Raw genomic sequence first — 27,651 nt, 5'->3', positions numbered from 1 at the left:
CATGTCAAAAACTTTTACATATTACAGACAGAAGAAAACTACAGTATACATTTATTTGTATTTATGTCTGACATAGGTAATTATTTACTAGGTGACTTCTGAATTGTCAATGGGCAAATTTATAAGGCTAACAAAGGAAGCAGTGTTCACTAGTACTACTAGAGTAAATCTACATGCAGAACTTCCGCTTTACTCACAGCTCTGGTACATTTCAGAAAAATCCCCAAAAGGAAATTGTCCAAACAACTTCTATAAAAAGTGATTTTTATTTAAACCCAGCATTTAACATCACAGGGTGTACAGTTGGAACATGTTAACAGGGTATTTCTAGTAAGAAAATGCAACTTTCAATTTCATTTCTCAAAGGGAAAAGAGGAAGTCGTGTTTAACCTTCTGCAATAATGTCAAAAGTTACACCAAATATTACGTCCTGAAAAACACTAGTTCGCATACAAGTAGCCATAAGAACCAAGACTTACCAAGAGTTTTACTGTAATAAAGAACAAAACACTCATGGAAAATAATGAACAAAACTAATTTTTAAAAGCTCCTCAAGTCTTCACATAAAAAGAAATGCAAAATATCACAACTGAGCATCTTATGAAGAAATATTACGGAGACATTTCTGGACTGGCTCTTCATGATTCTGGCAGATCTATCTACAAAGATTTGCAGGAAGGCGGCGCTCAGCCGAACATGTCCTCTCTGTCAGCGTTGTAAATCTCGCCCTCCTGCAGCGAGGCGAAGTTTAGGAAGTGCGAAGGTCGATGGACTTCATGGTAGAACTCTTTGGGGTTGGACAACTGCAGGTCATACTTCATGTTGGGATCGTGGCGCACACCTGTTGGCAAAATTCATTAATTGTACCAGCTCTGGGAAAAAAAAGTAAATAAAAAAAACGAAGAACTACAAAAAAAAAAAAATAAGGATACCGACCCATGAAGTTGTAGTTCCAGGAGACTTGGCCGGGAACCATGAAGAAGCCCAGGAAGCGATCAGAGAGCAGCATTTGGACTCTTTCATAGTGGGATGGAAGGTAGCCTTTCGGGTTGTTGCCTTTATCGGTGTTTTGCCGACCCCATTCATAGCCGCTGGGGGTCAGCTTGTAGGCTGTGAGTGTGCACGAACCAGGCGTAAAGCTGAAACAACACAAAAGCTTCCAAGTCAGAAAACTCTTCACTTTCTTACGATCTATACCAGGGTTCCTTTACATTTTCATATCTAAATACATATTTATCAATAGTTTTAGGCCCTCTTTTGGCGCTGAATTGAAACCTACCTGCAGGTGATTATGATGGTCTTTTCTCCATCCCATGACGGGTTATCAGCCATGACCTTAGCGTGGGTTGTAACGTCCTGTGGGGACAGCTGTGGGGACTCGTTCGGCTGTGTGTGGATCCAGCCAAGAGGCTCCATTTCCTGATCAAACATAATATGTTAAAAACTGAACAACTAATACACTTAAATTTGAGAGCAAAACGTATATAGTGCCGTTACTTTAAGGTATTCATGAGACGGCAGCTGGTTGGGGAGGTGGACAGTCTGGTGTGTCCCCCACTGAGGTACCATGACGATACAGCGGATCTCCTTCACCTGGGGGTTGTCTGGTGGGCTGGTGCCATACAGGTAGCCTGCAATCTGAAGCAACAACAGCAGTTTTCAGTCAGAGACTCGTTAAGAGTGTGGAGTAAGAGGCGTTTGATAACGGGGTTGTTCAGGGGGGGGTTGTACCTGAGCCCGCAGATCTGAAATACAAATGAACTTCTTGAGAACATTCTTGGGCAGGATGTAGGTGTAACCCGTCTCCTTGATGTCGTCAGAGGACACATAGATGTGGTTGGTTCGGAGATGGAGGTTGGCAGCAGATATGGCCCTGATTGAGAATTAAAGTCAAACGATAAAAACACATCAACGTCGTCTTACAGCTGGCTACTGTGGAAGACTCCAGCTAACGCCTTCCGATTAAAACTTCAAACCAATGTTTCCACACACCTGACTCTCCACTCAGTCTTGGAAGAGAAGGTCTGAGTCTCGTAGTTAGAGGTGGTGGAGGTGATGATCTCATCTCCGTGTTTGTTGACGGTGCGGGTCTGTGTGGCGGTGAGCTGCGACTGCTCTTTGGTCTGTTTTTCGATCTCGGCGATCTGCTGACGCTGCTGAGACGGGGCTGAGATCTCCATACCCAGGATGATGTCACGGATCTCAGACTGAGTCAGGGAGGCGACGTTCACGCTGCACACAGACAAAACAAGCTTTAATTACAAAATACAATCTCTGCTTATTCAGAGTTACAAAATAACTTGAGCCACGCTCTGGATTAAGTGAACAGAACAACTCTTACTTGTTCTTTTTGCCATAATCGGCCAGAATGAGATCCTTAAGTTGAACTTCCACCTTGATCCACTCCTCATCTGTGAGCGTGGGCCAGATGTGATGGGGCTCAGTGATTGTGGTTTTATCAGGTTTCAGGATCACCTTGGCGCGGTCGTTGTTGACGTGGAGCGCTCTTAGGATCAGGATGAGACGTGAGAAGGCCTGGATAGGGAGCAGAGAACCAGGCAAGCTTTTTACGAAGGGAAAGTCAGTTTGTTCTAAAACATCAAAACTGTCCGCAATAGCATTTTTTGGACAAAATAAAGTCAACAAACAACAAAAAAGTCTTGCATGTATTCTAAGAGGCTAAACTCACAGTGTAAGACGAGATGGTCTTCAACCAATCATCGTAGAGGTTGAACAGCACCATCTGTGGCTCAGTGGCCTTCAGAATCAGGTCTCCAAACTTTTCCACCTTCAGACAAGCCTGGAAGGGCAGCTGTAACTCGGAGCCCTTGATCACGATGTTGGGGAAGTCGAGCAAGTGCACCTAAGCAGAGACAGCAACTGTAAAACACAATTTCCATCCACAGAGGATGATTCTTAAAGAACCAGTTAAAGAGAGGAAGGTCTTACCTCCAGAGGGTCCAACATGCCCTTCCTGGTCACAATGATCTGTTTCGGCTGCTCCTCCACAGGGAGGGAGCGGATCAGGGCAGCAACTTCTTCAGCCGTTTTCCATTTGGCCAGCTGCAAAGAAAAAAATTAAGTTATTTTTTATATATCCAGCATTTTCATAATTACTGAAGATAACTTGATTATCTATACAAATGGCCCTATGTGTCATTCCACCCCTTTAAATGACAAAAAAACCATAAATTTTTTGTGATTTAACTGTGGCTGTGAAACAGCAGAAAACAGAACTGAACTAAATTCTAGGAATCCCAGACGATTTCTTTGCTTTTTAATGCTTTAAGGTTAAAACTGAAATAAAAACTCCAAACCAAATTAATTTCTAAAACCAGAACAAACTCCACAGCTGAAAGCTAAGTGGTTTTCACCTGTCCCAGACGTTTCTGTCCAGCCCACACAGATGTGTGGATGATCTTGAGGAACAGTTGGCCTGTCCTGGGGTTGAAGATGAAAATGGCTCCATTGATGGGCTTCGTGGTCAAGTTTCCTTCAAAAGTCTGTGTTCACAAATTAAAATAATAAATGTGACACAATTCAAAATCCACTTGTCTGAATTTCAACATTTGTTTCATAACAATTCTGACCTTGTGGATGGTGACTCTGTACACGTTCGTGTCATCCACAAACCAGATGATCTGGTTGGAGAAGAGTTCTCCGTAGTTCTGAGAGGACAGGTACGGCTCAGTGGGCTCTGAGGAGTACAGCTGCAGACCCTTGCGGATGCGCTCTCGGAGCACATACAGAGCCGGGTTGGCCTTCATGATCTTGGCCATGGCCTGCTGGATCAGAGGTTTGCTCCCAGGGAACCAGTTACCATAGGCACTGGATGAAAAGCAGATAAAAGGCAAGGTTAGACACACTTGAAAAAAATATGGAAAAATATTCAGTAACCCTGAAGAAATGGTCTAGGTAAGTATTTATTTTACGAAATGGCAACTGAAACTAGTTGCCATATTGAACGACTTGATCATTTCCAACAATCCCAGAAAGTGGAAGATCTAAGAAATGATTATAGTAGAGAACCACAACTACCAGACCATAATCTCCTGGTAAATGGGATCGTCAGTGAATAACAATAACACTACATTTCATAAAGATAAACCAGTGTGAGCCCTGAAATACTGCCTTAGAAAGAAACTATCTCTAAAGGAGGTCACAGGATGGATATGAAATCTGAAGCAAAGTTTTACAAATTACTCAAACAATAGACACCTGTGCAGGTTGTAAGCCAGGTCAATGGCAATGAGCACTCCAGTGGGGGAGGGGTAGATGCTCATGTTGTCTGTGGTGTAGTCCAGGAACTTGGCTCTGGCGTAGCGCTCAATGTCGTGAGAGTCGTAGTCGCCCCATCTGAGCTGAATGTCGATCCAGTACTTCTGTGTGGTGGTGCTGTCCATCACATCCCTGAAGGAGAAGGTCAAAGGTCAGCTTTAGTTGCATGCAGAAAGAATTCCAATTCGCATTTAGATAAAGAGTTTTCACCATAAGACCTACTTTGAGTCAGCGAGCAGAGACGGGCGGGACACGTTCCACTTGTAAGACGCAAACAGGAGGATGTCTGCACAGGACGAATTCATCTTGTAGGATTTCCTGGGATGGATGGTCTCCTTCTGCACGGTTTCGATCTCCAGAGCATCGAGTTCCTGGTCAAAAACCTGAGACCCAGAGAAGGATAACTCATTAAACATCCTGGAACTGTGATGCTTTTGTTCTGCTGTTTCGCTTGTGGATACATAAATCCTTCACTCCTAAATGCTGGGATCCCACCTGACAGAGATCCATGACGATGCTCTCGTGAATCTTCTGCCACAAGTGAGCCCTGAAGATCTGAATGAGGGAGATCTTCAGCGTGGGGATCTTGCCGTGCATAAAGATTCCTGTCAAGTCAAGCTGTACTTGGAAACCCACGTACACCTGGAGACGAGACAGAAAAACAAAAGCTAGAGCAGACATTCACAGCTAGCAGACGAGCTCATTTAGAACCAGATGACTGTACTAACGTTGGCTCTGTTGATGGTGGGGGACCACCACAGAGTGAAGCGACGATTCGGGATTTGGTTCAGACCAGACCTCTGGGCGTTTGTCAGCTTCTTCCATTTCATCGACTCTTCAAAGCCGCTGGCCTTTTCCCTAAAGCAAAGATTAACCGTTTATAAAACTAGAATGTAGCAACGACCAGCTACAATGCAAGATCAAAGAATTAAAGCAATGGACAACCTAGAAACAGTAAAGAAACAGTTCTAATTAGCTTCTATTTCAGTGGTCCATCAAATTACCCATCACCACTGTTAGTGGTAAAGTGAACATACCAGAAGAGACCCTCCCAGGTGGGGAAGTAAGTGCCTTTGAAGAGTGTGTGCTCCAGGATGCCCTCCACGCCGCCTAGAGCCTGGATCATGTCTGTGCGGTAGTTGTTCAAGTTCCACAACTTACCGTCGTGCCTCTGGTGGGTCCACCAGAAAGGATTCTGCTTCAGCACCTGAGCTCAGGAGAGAGAGACAACAACATGTTGGAGAAGCTTTCTTTCTTTTCCTTTTTTTTTGACATTGACATAAGTTAATATTTCTAGTTTCCTGATCAACTCTATTGTACCTGATACTGTTTGAAGTCTGTCCTGACTCTCCAGCCTTTGTCATAGGCCAGAGTGTGCCTGTCCTTCTGGAAAAGGGTGTTGATCCGAGGTATTCCTCTGTCCCATGAGTCCTCCAAATCCTCCAGAGTGAGACGCCTGGAGGAAAAAAAAAAGTACATTGTAGCATAATCACTTTAAGCAAAATTCAAAGAAGCCTCTCAGAACAGGCAGCATCATGAAGACCAACAAACAAAGCAGAAAGGTTAGGGATAAAGTGACATTTCATACAGGGTCTGGTAAAACAATATTCCAGATTTCAAACATTTCACTGAACACTAAACAACTGATCATGACTTCAATTTGACTAAACTGACACACAAGGGCATCTAGTTTATATACTTTGTTAAGGCACAGTAAGATCTGTACTAAAGAAAATTTGGTTCAGACAAATGACCTTGTCAGTCAAGAGTTTACCTGTTCTGGGCAATGGCCTCCTGTCTCTTGAGGGCGTACTCGGCCCAGACTCTCTGGGAGTCGATGAACTCGCTCTCCCATGGCTGAATGTAGCGGTACAAGTTAGGAATGAGCTGATCTTCTTCATGACTCATTCCAGACCTGAAGTGGGTGATCCCCACGTCTGTCTGCTTGGACCACCTGGCAACCAAAGACACAACCAAATGAGTCAGCTGTTCTGAAATAGCAAGCAACATGCTAGAGATGATGTCCCTACCGCAGGTCTGACTGTGGGATGAGAACGTGACCCATGGACAACATGCCAAGACCGCCCAGCTCTTTAGGAGTGTAGAAGACGACCGGAGGAAAACGGCTAGGCATTTTGGAGTTCAGCCCGATCTTGATACGGGTCTGGATTTTGTTCTCGCATTTCACTAGAAGGTCCAGCAGCTCCTGTGTGTTGACCACAGCCTCACGGAAGTAGGTCATCAGGCCGATCAGAGCCGTGTTCCATTTGTTCACGATCTGAACACATAAACCATTTATACTCAGATGATTCATCCCTTTCAGCAAACTCTCAGTTACCATAGTAGCTTGTGACTGCAAAGACTAACCTTGGTGAAAGTGGTGGATCCAGAAGCCATGAGAATCTGACGCACTCTGTTGTGGAAGCGCTGCATGGATTCATCATCCACACGCAGGAAACACTGGGCCGTCCTTTCTTTAGTGACCTGCATCAGAAAACACAACAAGACGCCTTCAGAATCAACGGAAAGAGAAAATCCAGGACTGTTGAACTTCTCCTCACCTCATTCTGCAGGTTCCAGACGCCATCTTTGTGAGTGAACTCCTCGTAGCTGGTGCGGCACTTCGGAAGGATGCGGCACTCGAAGCCGCACATGTTGAAGAGCAGGTTGGGGTTGTCTTTGCTGTAGACCGACACGAAGCTGTTCTCCCACTGGACTGTGGTCACAGACCTCGGCAGGCGGTTCTTGATGTCCCAGAAGACCGCTCGCCCGCTGAGGACATCAACAAGAGGCTTCAACTCTACTGCCGTCTTGTGGAATAAACCTATCTTCACAAACGTCCCGACTGATTATCTAAGGGTAAACTTACAGGTTGACGTCGTGTTTCATCAGTCTCATGCGGGCGTCACGAGGCCAGCACTTCTTGTTGTTGTATCCCACGATGTTCTCGTTGTTGGGGTCTGGGTGCTCCGTCAGGTACCGCTGAATCAGGTCTCTGGCCTCATCAGCAGAAAATCTGCAGAATAAAAGAAAGTTAATACAATTTTAAAACTCCAACAGATTTCAAGTAAAGCAAAACAATACAATCTGAATACAAGTGTCCTGTGTTGATATGTTCCTACCTGAAGAAGATGTGAATGCGGTCGATGTAACGACAGTACAGCCGGATGGGATGGGCCGATTCGGTGGTGGTGTCCTGGAAACTCAGGAAGTCGTTGGGCATCTGGGGTGGGCCGGCCATCTCGCTGGCACGGTGCAAACCGAGCACAAGCAGGTCCATCACAAGACCGTAGTACTGAACAATGAACGAGGCAAACTGGAGTCCCCTGATGATGCCGTAAGAGTTGGTGTGGTTCATGTCCTACAGAAGAGATAAAAACATTTAACTCATCTTCCAGTACCTAGCTGGCTACCATGTCCTAAAAGAATCAGCGAACAGGGTTACCTTGTAGTTTATGACCACATTGTTCTTGGCCGTCATGTAATCAGCAATGTTGTGGTCAACGATGAGACGCAGCAGTCTGTTGAGCAAAGTCAGATCGATCTTCTCGTACATTTTCTCGTAGCGAGACTCCAGCATCACGTTGCACTCGCCCTCAGCCGTTTCCCACACGTCCTGCAAGTTGTTGATGCCTGAGGAGCAATAAGACATGTTATTAAAGCTCGTTGAAGAAATATTTATAAACTATTACAGGGTTCTACAAATTTTAAAATCTAAATCTTTGACTCTTTTTACATCTACAAATTTTTGGATTTTTCTAGCCATTTTTTTTTTTTTTACAACATTTCAGCAGAAAACTAATGTAGCTCAGTTATATTATCTTTATGTTCCGGAAATCACAAAATAACAAATCTGAACATGGATTCAGCAGTTTGATAAGATTGTATTTTTTTGGTAGTTGGACTGGAGTTTGACACCCCCTGGTTTAGATTATTTATCTACAGTGAGAAAATGATTCAAGACTCCGGGTTTCTGATGTTCTGAAAGCCTAACGTGAAAGTCACCTTGGCACCATTTGTAGACCAGAAGCGGTGGAGGTTCAGTGTCAGCTGGTTTGATCCAGGGAGGGAAAAGTCGCCTCTTGTCTGCCTCGTACCACAGGTACTGGTCCAGGTACGCATCAGTGATCTTCTCCAAGGGCTCCACGTCGTACACAGGCACCAGGTGGCTGTACAAGTCCATGAACTCAATACCAACCTGCACAAAAAGGAAATACACAAAGTCTGAAAAAAGAAATCACACATAGTAACAAAACTTTTTCCAAATTACATTTAAGTTTGGGTCTAGAAAGATATATAGATTGACTTCAAAACTATTTTACAGGAAACTATTTTCATGTTTTTTCTTACCCTTCACACACTGACCCTAATAAATTCTAAAAAATGTTGTAACATTTTGAGTTTGAAGCTCCCTGCCTTAAAGAAGAAACATCTCTAAACTGTCTCCACATTTCTTTGTGCTGACCTCTTTGAAAGCTCTCTGTGTGAGCAGGTGACGTTTGATCCTGGAAAGCGCTTCATGCGGGTTGTCGTAGGCCTGCTCTATCAGCCCCAACTCCTCCCTCTGACTCTGATTCAGACGAGATTTCACACTGCCAGACAAAAACATACATGGAAAAAATATTAAAACGTTGAGGCAGAAAACACAATTGTATATAGTTGATGATCGTCATGAAATTAAATTACCTGTATGCCTCTTTGAGCCTCTCCAGAGCCAGGATCAGCAGCTTGGTGTCGTGTTTGTAGGAGAGTGGGGGGAAAGGTATGGGAGAGAAGCGCCGACTCTCCAGCCAGTGCACAGTGGTTGTGTAAATGGCCACAGCCTCTTCTGCAGTGATGTAAGGTCCGTCCTGGAGGCGGAAAATACGCAAATCAAGACCCATTTCAGTGAAAACAAAACTTTCACTGAAATATTTTTGGATATCTTCCATTAATCAATGCACTAGGTTGTAAATATCTTTTGAATATCTGAACCGTGAAGAAGCCAACCGCTCTTGCGGCCAGCAATATAAAATCCACCATTCATTTTCATATTCCTCCAGTTCTTACGCACAGGCAAGCTGACCAATGCAAGTGCGCCTTTGTAAGAGGACTTCAAAATAAGTTATCTGTCATGTTTTCTAAACAAAGTTCCTTGGTGCTGAAAGTTTACCTTCAGATAGTTGTGCTGTCTCTCTTGCTCAGCCTTCAGGTACAGACGGGTCAGCCGGCCCAGGTTCTTCTTGCACACCGTTTTGTCCACAGTGGCTCCGCGGCGAATTCGCTCTCTGTTGTAGTGAGCCGTATTGGTCCACCAGTCAGCTTTGGCCTTCACGTATCGCAGGATCATGTTCTCAATGGGAGTCGGGAGACCAGGCACCTAACAGTTTGGAGGGAAAGTACTTGTTTTATTAATTGTTTTAGTACATAAAAATGTGCCTATGTGCTCAAAATAGTCATAACATGATGCAGATTTTTAGGAGAAGCAAAGTAAAAGTTCATACTAGTCAACATACTAGTCAGATTTTACCTTTTTTTTAAAGTAACAGTTTCTCAAATGCCAAATTCAATTTGGATAACGAGGAGTGAGAAATATGGAGATGATCGATTGCATGATTTTTACGTAGATTGGCCTGAAACTCAAAAATCAGATCTTTTTCCTGATTTGCAAACACAACATCGTGCTGTACAGCCAGGTTGAATTTTTACGTTTAAAATTAAGCCAAATAAGTTGTCGCATGAAGGCAGCTCCTTCATTCAAGCTACAAGACAGAAACTTTAATGACGTATTAGGAAGGCTGATTACACAAAGATACGCCATTTATCCTATTGAAGTTCCAGCCTGTTATAAAACTTGGGGGATTTGAAAATGCTGGCAGATTATTCAACCTGATTAAATCATATAGTTACAATGTTAGTTTAAAATGTCAACTCCAACCATTTTAATTCTGATATATTATAGCTCTAGAATACTATCGAAAACATACTGAAATCAGCAACAGCAGATTTTTATTTTATTTTTTTTTAACTCTTGTATCGCTTGCGATTTACCTTGCAGCCCCATCCATGTATATAAAACACTGACCTTCCATGGGATGTTGGCCTTCCAGCACCTCCAGGACTCACTGAGGTGCTGCAGGATGGTTCTGGCCTTGTTCTGCTTGATGCCTTCAGGCATCATATCCAGGATGTCGTGCATCACTGCAGCACGCAGCTCCAGGTCAAAGTGCGACTCCACGCGCTGTTTGGTCACAGTCTTGGCCACGCCCTTGGAATGACGACCTTTTGAGGAAATTTAACAGTATTTTGGTGTTGCTCACACATTTTCTCATCTATAATCATTTGAATGTGTGCACAACAGCAATCAAAGGCTTAACAAGATGCCTGACCTTCGAACTGCCTGGCCAGCAGGTTCCCGAGCCACCTCTCCAGCAGCGGAGTGATCCCCCGCATGAAGAAGAGCCACACTCTCCAGCCTGGAGACCAGAAGCCACAGCCTGGCCCTTTGCCCACAGGACCCTGATCACACACGAATTAGACAAGTTAAAGTGTAAAGAATCTCCATAGTTGATATTCTTGATATTAAAATCACCTTGTGTTCAGAAACACTGGAACAACATGGTGCAATTACTCACAGTGTTGAAGCGGTAGTAGACGAGATGCTTTAGGTCTTTGCACATGCGAATTTGTCTCATCAGCTTGTACTTGTAGCGGTACATGCCCGTCAGCTGTCCCACGTGTGCAAAGATGTACTGCAGCCCGTCAGCCAGCTACCAAACATAAACATAAAATCAAGTATAAGATCACCATCAAACAACTGAAAAGACCAAATCAAACAAGGCGTAGGTGCTGGTTTCTCATATGTGAGCATGCCAAAGGTTTACATTTTAAAGCTGCTACTATTTTCTAATAATGTGTCAATAAATTAGAATTCTAGTCGCAAGATGGCAGAGAAAGTCCAGCTCAAAACACAAGTACTTTCTTTAGGTATTTCAAGTAATTAACCTGCTACAATGGTGCTGAACAAAAAAGTTCAGACGTTCACTGTGGCTGAAAATGTGCATCTAGAAAAGTGGATAATCCAGTTAACGGTTTAAACTTTTAAAACACACCTGGAAAGCATCAACATTTCCCAGTCTGTACTGCACATGGCTGTCCACCACCAGCTTGCTCAGACGTAGCACCTCCCTGCACAGATGGAAGGCGTTGCCGAACCTGGACTTCTTTCTCTCCTGCAGGGTAAAAACGTGTACAACGCCACCGTTTACACAAAATACTGCAGAATTTAACAAACTCCACCAGATCTCACGACGCTCCAAGCATTCCATAAAACACTGATACGATAGACGGATCTGCACCTTTGTGGTGAGCGTCTTGACCGGCTTCAGGTTGAAGTTGTAGTCCAGATGCAGGTAGTTGAGGTTCTTGCGATGAATGAGCAGATTGAGCATGTTGTAGCCCTGCCTGCAGACCTGCAGCCCCACCTCCACCCAGTCCAGCTTGGTGGACTGGAAGAACTTTGTTGCCTTAAAGGAGCGGAACAGGTACCTGAAAAGCAGCAGAGACAAAAACTTTCAACAAAATAACAAATGGCAATTACATTGCTTCAAATTGAGATGAAAAAATTAACAGGAAATCAAAGTGATGGTCACCTCTTCTTCTGAGCCTTGGGGGGTCTGTGTTTGAGAGCGTTGAGTACGTAGTACTTCAGCAGTTTTTGGTACGACACGCGTACTTTCACCGGCTGTCCCGCAGGGCAATGCTCTCGGTACCTGAAAAATAATTCACACTAGTTTCAGGTTTCTCTAAAAATATATTATATGAGCTGAATCAAGACATTTTTTTCCTTCTTTAAAACACAATGGTTGTTAGCGCACCAGTTTTTGACCAAGGGGATATCGATGGCACGCCTTGTGCGGCCAGAACGCAGGTTGAAAGGTCTGGGGGCCCAAAGCAGAGCGATGCCATTGGCTGTGTTGTCAGTGTAGAGCGGCGTCTCTTTAAGGAACGGCTCCACGAACTCTGGAAGCTCAAACTCCTCATCATCATCAGGGAGAGGCTCCTGGCTCTGAGGGAGAACAGGAGTTAAGAAATTTGTTATAACAGTTTCTGACTTTTAAAGAAAAAAAAAAACTCAAGAAAAAAGGGAGAAATTATAATAAGAATATCTGAATGATGAGGAGTACTCTGCAGCTGCAGACAGGAATAAGATATAGTCACCATTCATGTTACTATTCCCCTTGTTCTTACGCACATGCAAGCAGGCCAATGCAAGTGCGCCTTTGTAAGAAGACCTTTTAATAAAGCGCCAATTTGTTGTCATCCAGAGCAAAAGGAAGACGATAAACCACAAACCTTGACTGAATGTCTGTGAGAAATAGGGTTGATCAGCGGATCAAAGTAAAACGCTGGAAGATCTGGGTCCTCAGTCTTGATAAATACCACATTGGGTGTGTGGTACCTGCAAAAAAACAGATATCAGAACCCAACTAGCTCAATACATAAATCGTAGCAAAATTTATGTTTCAACAGAAGAGAGAAATTCAATCAAGCATGCCTTTGTTTAAACAAACCATTGTTTAGTTCTCACCAGGTAAGATGCACATGGTGCGGCAGGTTATTGTACAAGTAGGGGAAGGCAATCTTGTACTCGGTCCTGATGGGCTGCCGGATGATGATTTTGTTGATGTCGTTGAACTCGTTCCAGTCTTCATCCCTGCAGAGCAAACAAACAGCTAAAAATGAGCGGTGAGGGCCTCCGTACATTTTACATATCATTCTTTTTCTGATTCAGATTTTCCTGAACATTTCACCTTAGTTGGATTGCATGTTCTACAAATCATAAAACACCACAATGCTGAAGCTGACTTAATTCACACCCAAGCCCAATCTAAAGCTCTGATCTAAGGTCTTGATGACAAAGAAAAACAACATGAATTTTACCCTTTGAGAAAATCTTGGTGTTTATCTGTGGCTTCTCTCAATAGCTGTAAACAACTACATACATTTGACAAGAAAATTTTTTTATTTACTTCATACGCTATGAACTACAAAATGCCTTGAATGTTTTGTTTTTCTGAAATAAAGACAAATGTTGTAAAATGTCTGAGTTGTCTGTGAAACTTTCTTCCTCCAACATGAGATGTTGAAAAGAAATTATAATTTCCATCTCTGGCTACAGATGAAGCAAACAACTTCACTGAAATGTTTTTGATCAATTAATGACATGCAATTAAAAATGTTAGGTTCACAGTCCAGCAAAACATACAGTCTGGGCAGAGAAGAAGCTACTTACTGAAGGTTAATGTCCCTGACTAGTGGCTCAAACTTTGGTCCTCCTGGGATGGCCATGTTCAAGGCTTTTGAAGTGAAGAAGGCCTTCAGGTCAAACAGGTAAAAGTAATTAAAGTCCACTAAATCTGTTAGAAGCTGATTGGCCAGACGATACAGTGTCGACATCATGGGGAGCGTGAACTGCCAGCGACGGTAGGTGGTGCCGTTCACAAACCTGAAAGACAAACGTTAAAATGTTTTAAGATTTACAAGTCAAGCTGCAGCTGACTTTAAAACTTTAAACAACCGAAGACTCACTTAGGATTATCCTTGAGGGGCTGGTGCTCATAGAACCACTCCACGACAGAAGAATCTTCCTCCTGATCGAGCTCCATCTGAATGGCCTCCAGAGGTTCCACATCCAGGATGTTGTCGGCGTAGTCCAGCGGCGGCTCTTCGTCATCAAACGGCGGAAAGCGCATCCTCTTGAAGTGTCGTCGGTCACGCTTCTCACGACGCATCATGATCCACATGGTGCTGACATTTTGTGGGGAATAACACCGATGTAAGACATGCACACATCTTTCAGGTAAACAATTTAACAAAAAGGGCACAAAATGAGAGCATGGGGTGCCCAAATCTCTCACCCCCACTGGGCAATGTAGACAGGCTCTATGACCCAAGGGATTTCATTCACAAAGGAAATGGCTCCGGTGATGTGGTAGAGCACAGGGACGTCTCTGATCTGCTCCCAGGGCATCGGCATGTTTTCCAGAAGCTTCAGCACTGCGTGAGGCATGTACTTCAGAGCGCTGCACAAGAACAAATAAACACAATCAGATCCAGAGAAGCTGAAATCCAAAATATCAATCAGCTTAAGAAGGGAAAAACCTCAGTGTCGTTTTAAATTGTAACTTCAGTACATTAAAAAAAACTTTCTGAAAAACTCTGCAACAATACAAGAGGAACATTTGGTTTTACCCTAGGTAGACTCTTTTGTCATGGCGAAACTTTCTATTGGTCATGTCTCCATGGTCCCTTATGATCTTGCGGACGTGCTCAGGAGGCATGTCTTCCTTCTGGGCATCCACAAAGCCAAACTTTCTTTTCTCCGCATAGCGTTTGGCCTGCAGCTGCTGCCATTTCCTTGCTGGAAACAACATTAATTATCAAACATTTTAATAATTATTTTACAAATATTCATAAAGTGAAACTACTCTAGATTTGATGTAATTTTTTCCGGAAAGAAAAAGACAAAGGAAACCTTTTTCCTGGAGTTTTTCCTCAGACATGTAGTCTGGAACTGGCGCTGGGGGGGGAACAACAGGAGGGACGCCTGGTGGAACACCAGGGGGGACAACCGGAGGTACACCTGGAGGCACACCTGGTGGCATCCCTGGAGGGACTCCTCTGTAGGGAAAGGCAGCTGCCATGGTGCCTCACTGATCAAAACAAAAAGTTAAAAGGCAAAATGATCACATATCATCACTGGGTTTTGATTATTTAACACAAATTAAATCATCAAATAAGCTGAAATATATTAAAATTATAGATGAATGTACTTGATGTTGCCTTTCAGGACACTTGATCGTTCCTTGCTAGGTTGTTGAAATGAACTATTTTTGTCGAGAGTTGTACCAAGTTTTTAAATTAAATTGGGGGCATAATTCATCACAGAATTTTTGTTTTTAAAGGCTCAAAATATCTTATTCAATTGCACATATGTCATTAATTTAAAGTTACCGAAACATAACTTTTGCAAATTTTGCCAACGCCCCTAATTTTAAATAAATCAAAGACATAAGTAAATCCAAACACCTGTTTATTTTAGTCGTTTCACGGCAGTCTGTGTCTGCATTTTCCTCCACTTAATTCAAATGATTCCATTTCAATACTCATAACTAATTTAAAAGTCAAAACTCCCGGGGTTTGTTTAAAGACAGTAGAACGCTAAATTACACTACCCTATGTATTTATTTTAAAGTGATCACTTTGTTCAGCATGAAGCTGAAAAGAAAAACAGTAGCTTCCTTTTTGCGGACATTGCTAACTTAGTTAGCTCAACACGGCTTCATCAGGCGGCGCACATACAAACCATGTATACAATCAGAAATAAAACGGTAACATCACCAGGTAACAGCTTACAAATGTCTCAATTTAATGCTTGTAAACTAAAAACGACTAAACATTCACTTTGCTGCGCATCAATGTCAGTATTTAGATAACTAACCGCAGGCCCAACATGTTACAAATTAAATGCTAGCTTAATGCTAACGCTAGCTAAATGCTAGCTTAATGCTAACGCTTAGACAGTGGCTAACGGCTGCATGTTAAGTAACAAAAAAAAGCTATTTAAAGACTACAAACCTCGATACTTTCGCACCAAGTGCAGTTGTTGTGTTAAAACTGCTTCTGACCAGTCAATAAAAGCTTCTACAACATATCTCCCAACTCGTGTGTGACCGTATCGTGCTTTTTTCCGCTTCAGCGATGCACCGAGCTGAACCAGCGCACGACGGTATCCGCACGATTAACGCAGCTCCGAGGAATTCTCAGATATCACTTGCGCAAAATCGAGCGATTCGGAAAACACGACGAGATCTCTTCTACGCCAAAAAAGAAACGCAAACGTAGAAGGAGCGCTGCTTTGAGAATGCAGATTTGACTTCCGGTACAGTACTGTCCTCTACGGGCTTGGAGTGCATATCACAGCGGCTTGAATGGGGTTAGATTACATTTTAACCAGACAAAAAACAAAACAAAGGATAAACTATGAGTAGGACTCATTATAATTTTACTCTTTACACAGGCGCACAACCTTATTAAAATAATTAAAAGCTTTAGTCTTTCGTTATGACAAAAAAATGCGTTTTAATTTAACTCTTTTTTTTTCAATTATTGTTTTTGTCCACGGAGTTCATTTCTGAGTCCATTTTAGTTAACTTTTATATGTTACGATTTTCTTACGAAATGCGGTTAATATAAATGCAAAACAAACGTATCGATTCATCTATAAAACATTTATGAGGAGCAGGACCTTTTACGTGCGCTTTTTAATTCGGTATATTAGATATTTAATAAATCGGTGTTTTATTCTTTTTTAATCTATTTACAATTTCTTAGTTCTTTCATGTTATTATTATTATTATTATTCTAAAGCACATTGTGAAGTCGAAGCACAAAAAAACATTTGCGGTGCTACACACTGACAATAAAGTTCTGCATGTGTTGGAGATTTTATTCTGAAAAGTGAAGGCGGAAAAGGAGCTGTTCTGACCGTAGTGTGGGTTTTATTGTCCAGTGCTGCTTTTTTTTCCCCAGGTAGTTTGTGATTGTGTTTTTAAACCAGAATGTTGAAAAGTGACGACGTGTGGGAGAATCTGAAGGTACTTTAGTGTTTATTGTGGATCAGACTCCGAGCGGCTTTGTCCTCATTTCATTGAACAGTTTTCCAAATATTTTGCGGAGGTTACATAATGGCTGCTTGTTGCCGTTTGATTCTTATTACAGTAGAGGGTTTGTTTTCTTTGAAAGTTTTACTTTGTGAATCTGCATATTTATATAGCGTATACAGATATTTATATGGTACATAAAGCTATCCTAAATTGAATGTACTATTTTTACATTCATTTTACTAATGTAATTTATTTGGTTGTGATCATTTGAAGCAAAATTAAATCAAACACTAAATAAACCTGTTTATCTGTAACTTTAACTCAACTTTAGCTTCATTTGCATAAACATTGCAACCAATAGGATGTTTAAAAATAATTTATGTATTCAAAATTATGTACCTATTCAGAATTACTATGGCTGTCGCCTGGAGTCTTCCTGTGACTTGCAAACTAGTGCTACTTCCTGCAGTTTGGCCTGCGGCAACCTGCCAAGGAGCTTAACAGAGGCCCTAAGTCTGATTCACCCAGAAGTCATCAAAAGGTACTCCTACTTAAGTCCAAGTAATGGCAACGCATTTTTATGGGAACATTCTGTATCAGGATAAGCCTCAAGGTTTATTATATAAAACGAGAAATCCCAAATAACTTGTAAGTGTAATTGCAGTAACAGGCAGTTCAACAAAGTACTGACTCAGGTGGGCCGAATACAAATGCACACCAGACTTTTCAGATTTGTCATTTGTGTGAAAAGTTTAAGAACTACTCTTTTAATTCCTCTTCACCTTTATGCATTGCCTTCTATTGGTCTCTCACAAAAAAAAATCCCAATAAAATACAATAATGTTTGTAACTTTGAAGGGAACATGTGGAAAAGATCAAGGGATATAAGTAAGGCACTCTATCCTTCGATCACTAATACGGTTTTCCAGATTCTTCGGATGCGGCCTTCCGTTTCCGGCGAAACTCGAGGGCTGCAGGGTTCTGGACCTCGGTAGTGGATCGGGACGAGATTGTTTTGCGTTCAGCAAACTTGTTGGGCCGAGTGGACGAGTGACGGGCATCGATATGACAGAGCAGCTGGTAAGATGCACTCATCTGAGGCCTTCCCACCTCCTCCTTGTGCTTTCTCTGCAGCTGATTCTGCCACGTTTCTGTAGATCACGGCATCCCGCCAATTTGTCGAGTATCATCAGAAGAAGTTCGGCTACGAGGAGCCCAATGTCTCATTTATCCAGGGATACATGGAAAAGCTCTGTGAAGCAGGGATACAGAGAGACTCGATGGATGTTCTGATGTAGGTTAAGAGTTCAGCTTTGATCCTTTTAGCCAATTAAAGTGATCTGATTGATAACAGAGGATAATCTCTCTTTTTTTCAGCTCCAACTGTGTGATCTGTCTCTGTCCTGATAAAACAGCAGTGCTACAACAAGCCTACGATGTTCTGAAGGTTAGTTTAAAAGAGTTACAGCATTAATGTGTACAACTTGACTCAGCTTTATATTTCTAACTCTTCCTCCTTTTTATCAGGATGGAGGGGAGCTGTACTTCAGTGACATGTACGCCAGCAGCATCGTTCCAGACCACATGAAGCAGGATCCAGTCCTGTGGGGTAAAGTTACAACGCTTCAGAGGAGCCAAAGTGAATCGTCGCATGCAAAACTCCACTGGTTAGATTCACATTCGTCTGCTGTTCCAGGTGAGGGAATGGGTGGCTCTCTGTTCTGGAAAGATCTCATCTCGCTGGCCCACAGTGTGGGCTTCAGCACTCCACGTCTGGTCTCAGCAAGCCATATCGAGGTCCACAACATCCAACTCAAGGAAAAAGCAGGTAGTAACAGGAAGCTTTCAGGCAGCAACGAAACTCCTCTAAGCTCTTTGTTTTTCAGGTGACATCAAGTATGCTTCAGGAACGTACCGGTTCTTTAAGTTGCCACAGCAACCAGGGAGGTCAGGTGCTGCTGTGACCTACAAGGGAACCATTCCCGACTTTCCAGATCAGCTGGACTTCGATTCCTTGCACTGTTTCAAGGTGAGGAGGCCAAAAAAAAACCAAAAAAAACCTGTTGATATTTACTCAGACATTTTTCAACAGGATGTTAATTAGTCTCAAAACACAAAGTACCAGATTCTGCATTAATAACCAAGTTTTTGTTTTTTTCTGTGCAGAAAAATGTGGAAGTGGAGGTGGACGCAGAGATGGCAGCGATTATCCAGGTTTCCAGATTCTCCTCGGATTTTACAGTCAGGATGTTGGATGAACATAAGTCTGATTCTGAACCAACACCACAGGTAACTCAGAGTATGAGTTTGTTTTGGTTAAATGCTGTAAATCTATCATTCTAGGTCCACAGTGCATCAAGAAAACATGTTTTAGACTTTGCCGTCTAAATGTGCAATATCATTATTTTTATTATCCATTTTATGACTTAACAGCATTGTGGTGGAGTTTTAGCCCACGACTTAAAGATAAACCATCATGGTTGTCGGGCCGTATTTAAAAAATTGTATTCTGTATTATAAAAGGTGTTTTATGATTTTAAACATTTAATGTGACAAAAAAGCAGAAATATTTTCCTATGGGCTGCATAATAATGTGACCACAGTTATTAATTATTCTTTTCAGTACTGCCACCTCAACCCATTCCTGCTGGCTGACCGATGGGGGTCCTCTATGAAGCAGTGCTCCAAAACATCCAGATAAAACAGCTGCAACCTGCTGAGAAGAAAATACTGCACACGTTTAATTTAACTTTAACAATGTTTAATTCGTGTAATTTAATTTGTGCCTGTAATGTCTGTGAAGGAATGAATGAAGGAATTATATTTAGTTAAGTTTGAGTTTGCTAACTGGCTACAAAACATCACATTAACATATTGCATAGATGGGGAAAAAATTGCAATAGATTTTGTAACAGTGAGTGATCAGAGTGATACTGTGAAGAGAAAATCAGGTCTGACAGCTATGAAGAAAAAATAAAGGCGTAGTAATACTTCAAATGTTAATTTTTTTTTTTGTAAACCTGAACATACAGTGAATATTTCCCATTCATTCGCTACGACCTTGGCTCTAATGTTTATATTGTAACACAACAGAAGAAAGCAGAAAAATGTCACAAACTTAATTTTGTTTTTAGTAAACATCCTGACCGTAAGGAGCTGCTTATGTAAATGCCAGCTGGGCAGCCAGTGAAGACTGAAATCATTTATATTTTAGGCTACACAAAAATGACACAAAAATGAGCCACAAACCAGAATGTAAAATCACTCAACAAGACATTTATTAAATCAGTGAATTTGGCCAAATGGAGACGCAACTCGCCCACAAACACGGACAGCAATGAGACCCTGCAAGAGGAGGTCGTGTCTGAGTACGAGAGTACTGAGGACTTCATACTTTTATCTCTCATCCTCGCACCCCGAGACATCGCGAACCCCTCCAACTATTCCCATACACACAAACTATACCTGTCAAATCCTCTCCTGCATAAAACACTCCACTCTTGGCTGCTAACCATTTAAGGAGTTGTGCTTTCTTAGATGCTTCACCTTTTACTTCTGCTGCTAGAACATTCTGACCCGCTGCACCCTGTTCTGCCACAATTTGCACTTCTTATCCAACTGTGGTATGCAAACAACGTTATTCATCTTATCCTTAGCTGGAACATTTCAGCTAAGGATGAGAATACAAAAGAGAATACAACATTTGAGAATACAAAATTTAGCAGTATGAAGCATTATATTTGATATGTTCCAATATTTGCAAAACTCACTCAAAGTATGAATATACTTGATTACATTTTTATTTCTCTACACAAGTTGATAAAACCTATAATACAGGTCCTTCTCAAAAAATTAGCATATTGTGATAAAGTTCATTATTTTCCATAATGTACTGATAAAAATTAAACTCATATTTTAGATTCATTGCACACCAACTGAAATATTTCAGGTATTTTATTCTTTTAATACTGATGATTTTGGCATACAGCTCATGAAAACCCAAAAACCCCGTCTCAAAAAATTAGCATATCATGAAAATGTTCTCTGAACAAGCAATGAACCTAATCATCTAAATCAACAAAATAACTCTAAACACGTGCAAAAGATTCCTGAGGCTTTTAAAAACTCCCAGCCTGGTTCATTACTCAAAACCGCAATCATGGGTAAGACTGCTGACCTGACTGCTGTCCAGAAGGCCATCATTGACGCCCTCAAGCAAGAGGGTAAGACACAGAAAGACATTTCTGAACCAATAGGCTGTTCCCAGAGTGCTGTATCAAGGCACCTCAGTGGGAAGGAAAAAGTGTGGCAGAAAACGCTGCACAGTGAGAAGAGGTGACCGGACCCTGAGGAAGATGGTGGAGAAGGGCCGATTCCAGACCTTGGGGGAAGCAGTGGACTGAGTCTGGAGTAGAAACATCCAGAGCCACCGTGCACAGGCGTGTGCAGGAAATGGGCTACAGGTGCTGCATTCCCCAGGTCAAAGGTCAAGCCACTTTGAACCAGAAACAGCGGCAGAAGCTGTAGACCTGGGCTACAGAGAAGCAGCACTGGACTGTTGCTCTGCGGTCCAAAGTACTTTTTTCGGATGAAAGCAAATTTTGCATGTCATTCGGAAATCAAGGTGCCAGAGTCTGGAGGAAGACTGGGGAGAAGGAAATGCCAAAAGGCCAGAAGTCCAGAGTCAAGTACCCACAGTCAGTGATGGTCTGGGGAGCCATGTCAGCTGCTGGTGTTGGTCCACTGTGTTTTATCAAGGGCAGGATCAATGCAGCAGCTATCAGGAGGTTTTGGAGCACTTCATGTTTCCATCTGCTGAAAAACTTTATGGAGATGAAGATTTCATTTTTCAGCACAACCTGGCACCTGCTCACAGTGTCAAAACCACTGACCATGGTGTTACTGTGCTCAATTGGCCTACCAACTCTCCTGACCTGAACCCCATAGAGAATCTGTGGGATATTGTGAAGAGAAAGTTGAGAGACGCAAGACCCAACGCTCTGGATGAGGTTAAGGCTATCGAAGCATCCTGGCCTCCATAACACCTCAGCAGAGCCACAGGTTGATTCCCTCCATGCCACGCCGCATGGAAGGCTGTAAAAGGATTCCTGACCAAGTATTGAGTGCATAACTGAACATAATTATTTGAAGGTTGACTTTTTTGGTATTAAAACACATTTCTTTTATTAGCTGGATGAAATATGCTAATTTTTTGAGACAGGGATTTTGGGTTTTCATGAGCTGTATGCCAAAATCATCAGTATTAAAACAATAAAAGACCAGAAACATTTCAGTTGGTGTGCAATGAATCTAGAATATATGACAGTTTAATTTTTATCATTACATTATGGAAAATAATGAACTTTATCACAATATGCTGATTTTTTGAGAAGGACCTGTACAATTAAATCAATGTTAAGACCTGAAATCTGAGCATAAGCTACAACTAACATTCTTAGGCTTGACAGATAATTTGGCTCAAAATTATTACCAAAGTTATCGTACTGTTTCCTAGCAATTGCCAAAATGAGGACTTGCTTATGATGTTCCGTACATAAAGTAAGACAAGCACAGTGCTTCAGTGCACTAATGCTTACCTGACAGCGGTCAGAGTTGAAGCAGCCGCTCTTACAAACTGCTTTCCTGCCGGTGTTCTTCTGTCTGGGCTGGAGTCGAAGCAGCAGGAGTGTTTTGTCGAGCATCGAGTCTGGCTGTTATGAGCAGACAAGAAGGACTGTGGCAGATAAGCTGTTGAGTTTGCCGAACGAGAAGCATGAGCAAACAAACGCTGCGTTTTTCCCAGAAGGAGAGCTTTTTGGAAAACGCCTGCGGTCACCGCAAAGAACGAAGCGCCTCGTCTCAATCTTAACTCCGCCGGGTTTTTTTTTTTTTTTTGACACACCCACCCGGGACAGATCCAGGGAGAGCTCACCGCGGTGACAGCGGGAAGAGCCGTTTCCATTGAGCTGATATTTTACAGCAGCAAACAGAGAGCTGTTGGTTGTCTGCTATAGGCGACATAACGCATGACGGACTACCTGACACAGGAAACTGCGCTCCATGGAAGACCTGACCCCGGAGAAAAGCCACAAAAGAAATCGGCTGTGGCCCATCACCCAAAAGGCAAGGGAGGAGAAAACGATCGCATATTTCGTCGGAGGGAGAGCCTTTGTTGAAAACAAAGACATATTCTAACGGATGTGTTGTTCGGCCCACTTTTAAAGGGAGAATAGCTACGCTTTGTTTCATCCAATTTAAGAGGAGTTAAGTCACTGTTCTGATTTTTTTTTTCTTCCGATTGTTCCTGTTAAACATTTCTACTTAAAAATTTATTTCAGTCAACGCTCGACGCTTACTACACGAAAGGCAGTTTTTCTTTACACAAAAAAACTTTGATGCAGACTTTTGATTGGTTCAGGAATCCCATTCCACTAATGAAGATTACAACTTCTGGAAATCGCAAAGGGGCGAGGATTTATGGATGTCCCATGGAAACAGCCATTCAGCTGGATCTCTAACTCTTGTATTATGTTTCGGGTCAATTTGAGCGGATTTCAGTTTTTGTGCTGATCAAAGTGCCTGGTTATCCTTTAAATTTAAAAAATGTCTTTTTGATGTACTTTATTTTACTTCTGAAGAGCCTTTCAGAACTAGGTGTGTGTGAAAGAGGGACTTTCTGGCCACTGTCCTGTTTCCATGCCCTTTCTTTGAGAAATAGACCAAAAAATGAGCTCCGTGCGATTTACAGCTGAAGAAGCTTTATCACAGCTTATGTACTGGGATAGTGATGTAGAGGAAGAGATTTCAGAGACTGAGGATGCTTCAGAGCCAGAGGACAATGTCATTGATGATTGTCAATTTCCCCATGACGACGAGGATTCAGAGGACGAGTCTGCCAGTGTCCCTTCATCAAATGAAAACCAAGAAACGCAAAAATCGCCATCCACAGAGGGGACTTTGACATCTAAAGATGGTCAAATAAAATGGTCAACATCACCACACCAAAGCCGAGCTAGATTATCATCTTCTAATGTCATCAAAATGACCCCTGGTCCTACAAGTTTCGCTTTGTCAAGAGTTGATGATATTGAATCAGCATTTCAGCTCTTCATATCCCCACCCATGGAGAAGATAATTCTCGACATGACCAACTTGGAGGGGAGGCGTGTCTTTCAAGAAAAATGGAAGCCACTGGATCCATCTGACTTGCATGCTTACATTGGAATCCTGGTATTAGCTGGAGTATACAGGTCAAAGGGTGAAGCAACTGCAAGTTTATGGAATGAAGAGTACGGAAGACCAATCTTCCGAGCAACAATGTCTTTGGAGACATTTCACATGATCTCTCGTGTGATCCGATTTGACAACCGTGACACCAGAGCTGGTCGACGTGAGAAGGATAAACTTGCAGCGATCAGAGATGTCTGGGATAAATGGGTCAATATTCTGCCATTGTTGTACAATCCTGGCCCACATGTTACTGTCGGTGAGAGCCTCGTTCCATTCAGAGGATGCTGTCCTTTTCGACAGTATGTGCCAAACAAGCCTGCAAAATATGGCATCAAAATATGGGCAGCCTGCGATGCAAAATCCAGTTATGCATGGAACATGCAAATATACACTGGGAAGCCACTTCGAGGACCACCTGAGAAGAATCAGGGAATGCTTGTGGTATTGGAGATGACTGAAGGGCTGCAGGGTCATAACATTACATGTGACAACTTCTTTACATCCTATCGGCTTGGAGTTGAACTTCAGAAGAGGAAGCTGGCCATGTTGGGAGCAGTCAGAAAAAATAAACCGGAACTTCCCAGTGAGATTCTGAAGATGCAAGGAAGACCTCTGCATTCCTCAAAATTTACTTTCACAGAGAATACAACTCTTGTTTCTTACTGCCCAAAGAGAAACAAGAATGTTCTTGTGATGAGCACAATGCACAAAGATGCATCTCTAACCACAAGAGAGGACATGAAGCCGCAAATGATCCTGGATTACAACTCCACCAAAGGAGGAGTTGACAATCTTGACAAAGTCACAGCAGCATACAGCTGCCAGCGCAAGTCTACCCGTTGGCCGTTGGTGGTTTTCTACAACATTGTGGACGTGTCTGCTTACAATGCTTATGTGCTGTGGATTGAGATCAACCAGCACTGGAATGCCAGCAAGTTGTACCGACGTCGAATTTTCCTGGAAGAACTAGGCAAAGCACTTGTCACTCCCAAGATCCAGAACCGGGCCAGGCCAGCTCGTTCTCCAGCTGCTGCAGCTGTCATTGCAAATGTCCAGGTCAGGGCATCTGATCAACCCACGATGGATCCTTTGGATAAATGTGCAAAAAAACGCAGAAGATGCCAAGTCTGTCCGTCCCGAGATGACAGTAAGACAAGTACCTCTTGTGTGAGATGCAAGAAGTGCATCTGCAGAAAGCACACAGTGACATTCTGCCCATCATGTGGAGATTACTGAAAATGTGAAACATTGAAACCCCCCCAAAAAACGAGGCAAGTTAAACGGTTAAAGAAAAAGTGTTAGTGAAAAAGGAATATTTAAAATCAGAAGTTGCTTAGTATAGTTTTGAATATTTATTCTTCTTATGTCTTCTAAATGTTTGCATAATCTAATATAAAGTTATTATTGGGTTAAATTCATATTTTTTCTGCTTTGTGTTGATTACACAATGCGGGTCAAAATGATCTGCAACATAATAAATGTATTTTTTTCTCAACATAATACAAGGGTTAAGCACAAATTTAATGAAACGGTTATTCTTACTCAATCGGACTCACATGGTCATTATATGTCTATTTCTATTAACGTCTCCAATTTTTTCTGTTATTAAACACTTATGATTACTCAAGCATGAGACAAAACAAAGAGTTATTTCAAACACTGATTAATTTGATTGATAGTATTGTTAAAAGGTTCTTTGAAGTAAAAATAATACGGGGCAGAGGTTTTAATTGTACTATTGACAACAAGATTGATAGATGGGCAGTAAAAAATTACAGGTAACTCTTTTTTTAATCTGATTTCATAAATGAAAGAGGCCTTGTTGATATCTGGAGAGTTAACAATCCAGGAAGAAGAGACTTTACATGGACATACAGAGCTGGTTCATTACATTCTAGAATAGATTTTTTTGGTTAATTTCAGAATCCCTTACTCAACTGAACTGTCAAACGGAAATTATGCTGATGCGTTTAACAGACCATAAAGAAATTATATTAACTTTAAATTTATCACCAAACAAACTGTTGTATATTTACATTTTCTGTGTGTAACTAATGCCACATATTTTATATGCTAAAACAATAACTATGGTTGGGTTTAATTCTCTTTCGTGCTCATTCTTTAGTGTAAGACAGTTCAGGACGCCCCCTTGTGGATTTAACTCCTAGATCTGTCAATAGATCTGTCTCCTTTCAGAGACAGATCTATTGCTGGTGGTTTTTTTCAAAGAAAACATTTAAAACCCATTATATTAGAGCAGTAAACTGTCATTTAGAAGCATGTTTTCTAATTGCTGGTTCAATACAAACGTAAGTTTCAGACAAAATGGGAAGATTTCTGAAATAAAAGCTCCTGTTCCGCAGGTAAATCTGTAAATGTCTGTCTATCGGTGATAACAAATCTGCTGGGTAATCAGTATGTGATGTAGCATTGATGTGCGCATGCGCATTACCACAAGGTGAGACGGATGAATGGGCTCTTTAAGTTGCCCCAGCAACCAGGGAGGTCAGGTGCTGCTGTGATCTACAACTGAATTCCCGACTTTCCAGATCAGCTGGACTTTGATTCCTATCACTATTTCAAGGTGAGGTTGTCTAAATGTATAATATCATTAGTTTTTACTATCCATTTTATGACTTAACAGCATTGTGGTGGAATTTTAGCCCACAACTTACAGATAAACCATCATATTTCAAAAATTGTATTCTGTATTATAAAAGGAGTTTTATGATTTTAAACATTTAATGAGACAAAAAAGCAAAAATATTATCCCATAGGCTGCACAATAATGTGACCACAGTTTTTAATTATTCTTTTCAGTACTGCCACCTCAACTCATTTCTGCTGGCTGACCGATGGGGGTCCTCTATGAAGCAGTGCTCCAAAATGTCCAGATAAAACAAACAGGCAGCTGCAACCTGCTGAGAAGAAAATACTGCACACGTTTAATTTACTTTAATGTTTAATTCATGTAATTTAATTTGTGCCTGTAATGTCTGTGAAGGAATGAAGGAATTATTTTTAGTTAAGTTTGAGTTTGCTAACTGGCTACAAAACGTCACATTAACACATTGCATAGATGAGGAAATTTTTAGGTTTTATTGTAACACAACTTTAATGCAGAACTGTAGTACAGCTACAGGTTGAGATTTTACACAGTATCTATCTACCTGAGAAATGACGAGTGGAGAAAAAACAGATTTGGTATCAGGTACTTTTTTATTAGGAGCAGAAAAATTTTACAATCTTCATTTTGTTTTCAGTAAATCTGCAACATCCTGATCTTAATGAGCTGCTTATGTAATTGCCAGCTAGGCAGTCAGTAAACATTTGAATCATTTACATTTTAGGCTGCATATGACAAACATAGTCACCAGAGAGAGAGAGGGGGGGTGGGGGGGGGAGAGAGACGCATATCTATTTTTGATTTTTAAAAGTAGAAAATAACCAGAATCAGACTTAACTGAACAACATAATCAGATAAAACATGTTTTTT

General features: G+C 41.8%; 2 protein-coding genes across 2 annotated transcripts; one reads left to right on the top strand and one right to left on the bottom strand.

The window, feature by feature from the left end:
• Positions 1 to 247: 247 nt before the first annotated feature.
• prpf8 (pre-mRNA processing factor 8) lies at positions 248 to 16,068 on the bottom strand. Its single transcript, XM_008425604.3, has 43 exons — positions 15,898 to 16,068; positions 14,795 to 14,972; positions 14,512 to 14,680; positions 14,178 to 14,342; positions 13,849 to 14,067; positions 13,553 to 13,765; positions 12,848 to 12,973; positions 12,613 to 12,718; positions 12,135 to 12,325; positions 11,910 to 12,029; positions 11,616 to 11,805; positions 11,370 to 11,489; positions 10,893 to 11,027; positions 10,647 to 10,776; positions 10,343 to 10,539; positions 9,431 to 9,637; positions 8,965 to 9,128; positions 8,744 to 8,870; positions 8,284 to 8,476; positions 7,724 to 7,911; positions 7,401 to 7,639; positions 7,148 to 7,294; positions 6,840 to 7,050; positions 6,646 to 6,762; positions 6,309 to 6,556; positions 6,053 to 6,232; positions 5,599 to 5,734; positions 5,316 to 5,485; positions 5,007 to 5,136; positions 4,774 to 4,920; positions 4,501 to 4,661; positions 4,219 to 4,410; positions 3,591 to 3,828; positions 3,375 to 3,503; positions 2,950 to 3,063; positions 2,690 to 2,863; positions 2,342 to 2,535; positions 1,993 to 2,232; positions 1,732 to 1,873; positions 1,498 to 1,638; positions 1,280 to 1,419; positions 937 to 1,139; positions 248 to 841 (listed from the first exon to the last, which is right to left on the bottom strand). The coding sequence occupies exons 2-43, from the start codon at positions 14,961 to 14,963 to the stop codon at positions 687 to 689; spliced, it is 7,077 nt and encodes a 2,358-aa protein (XP_008423826.1). The 5' UTR covers positions 14,964 to 14,972; positions 15,898 to 16,068; the 3' UTR covers positions 248 to 686.
• A 699-nt stretch (positions 16,069 to 16,767) lies between these two features.
• On the top strand, positions 16,768 to 19,922 carry LOC103474544 (arsenite methyltransferase). The gene is made up of 10 exons (XM_008425605.2): positions 16,768 to 16,916; positions 17,333 to 17,466; positions 17,855 to 18,005; positions 18,083 to 18,219; positions 18,303 to 18,372; positions 18,453 to 18,534; positions 18,622 to 18,753; positions 18,812 to 18,954; positions 19,092 to 19,214; positions 19,549 to 19,922. The coding sequence occupies exons 1-10, from the start codon at positions 16,881 to 16,883 to the stop codon at positions 19,624 to 19,626; spliced, it is 1,086 nt and encodes a 361-aa protein (XP_008423827.2). The 5' UTR covers positions 16,768 to 16,880; the 3' UTR covers positions 19,627 to 19,922.
• The last annotated feature ends 7,729 nt before the right edge of the window (positions 19,923 to 27,651 follow it).

The sequence above is a fragment of the Poecilia reticulata genome, chromosome 13, assembly GCF_904066995.2.
Source record: "Poecilia reticulata chromosome 13, P_reticulata-male-v2, whole genome shotgun sequence".
In the NCBI taxonomy this organism is placed as follows: Eukaryota; Metazoa; Chordata; class Actinopteri; order Cyprinodontiformes; family Poeciliidae; genus Poecilia; species Poecilia reticulata.
Note: the sequence above shows the minus strand (reverse complement) of the source record. Positions and strands in the feature narration are given on the sequence as shown.

Excerpts from the sequence above, each read along its gene's own strand:
- prpf8 (XM_008425604.3), bottom strand. The coding sequence starts at position 14,963 with ATGGCAGCTGCCTTTCCCTACAGAGGAGTCCCTCCAGGGATGCCACCA. Across the intron at positions 14,343-14,511 it reads GACAAAAGAGTCTACCTAGG|CGCTCTGAAGTACATGCCTC; the intron begins GTAAAACCAAAT and ends GTTCTTGTGCAG. Across the intron at positions 3,504-3,590 it reads ACAGAGTCACCATCCACAAG|ACTTTTGAAGGAAACTTGAC; the intron begins GTCAGAATTGTT and ends TTGTGAACACAG.
- LOC103474544 (XM_008425605.2), top strand. The coding sequence starts at position 16,881 with ATGTTGAAAAGTGACGACGTGTGGGAGAATCTGAAG. Across the intron at positions 16,917-17,332 it reads ACGTGTGGGAGAATCTGAAG|AATTACTATGGCTGTCGCCT; the intron begins GTACTTTAGTGT and ends GTACCTATTCAG. Across the intron at positions 18,006-18,082 it reads TCGATATGACAGAGCAGCTG|ATCACGGCATCCCGCCAATT; the intron begins GTAAGATGCACT and ends ACGTTTCTGTAG.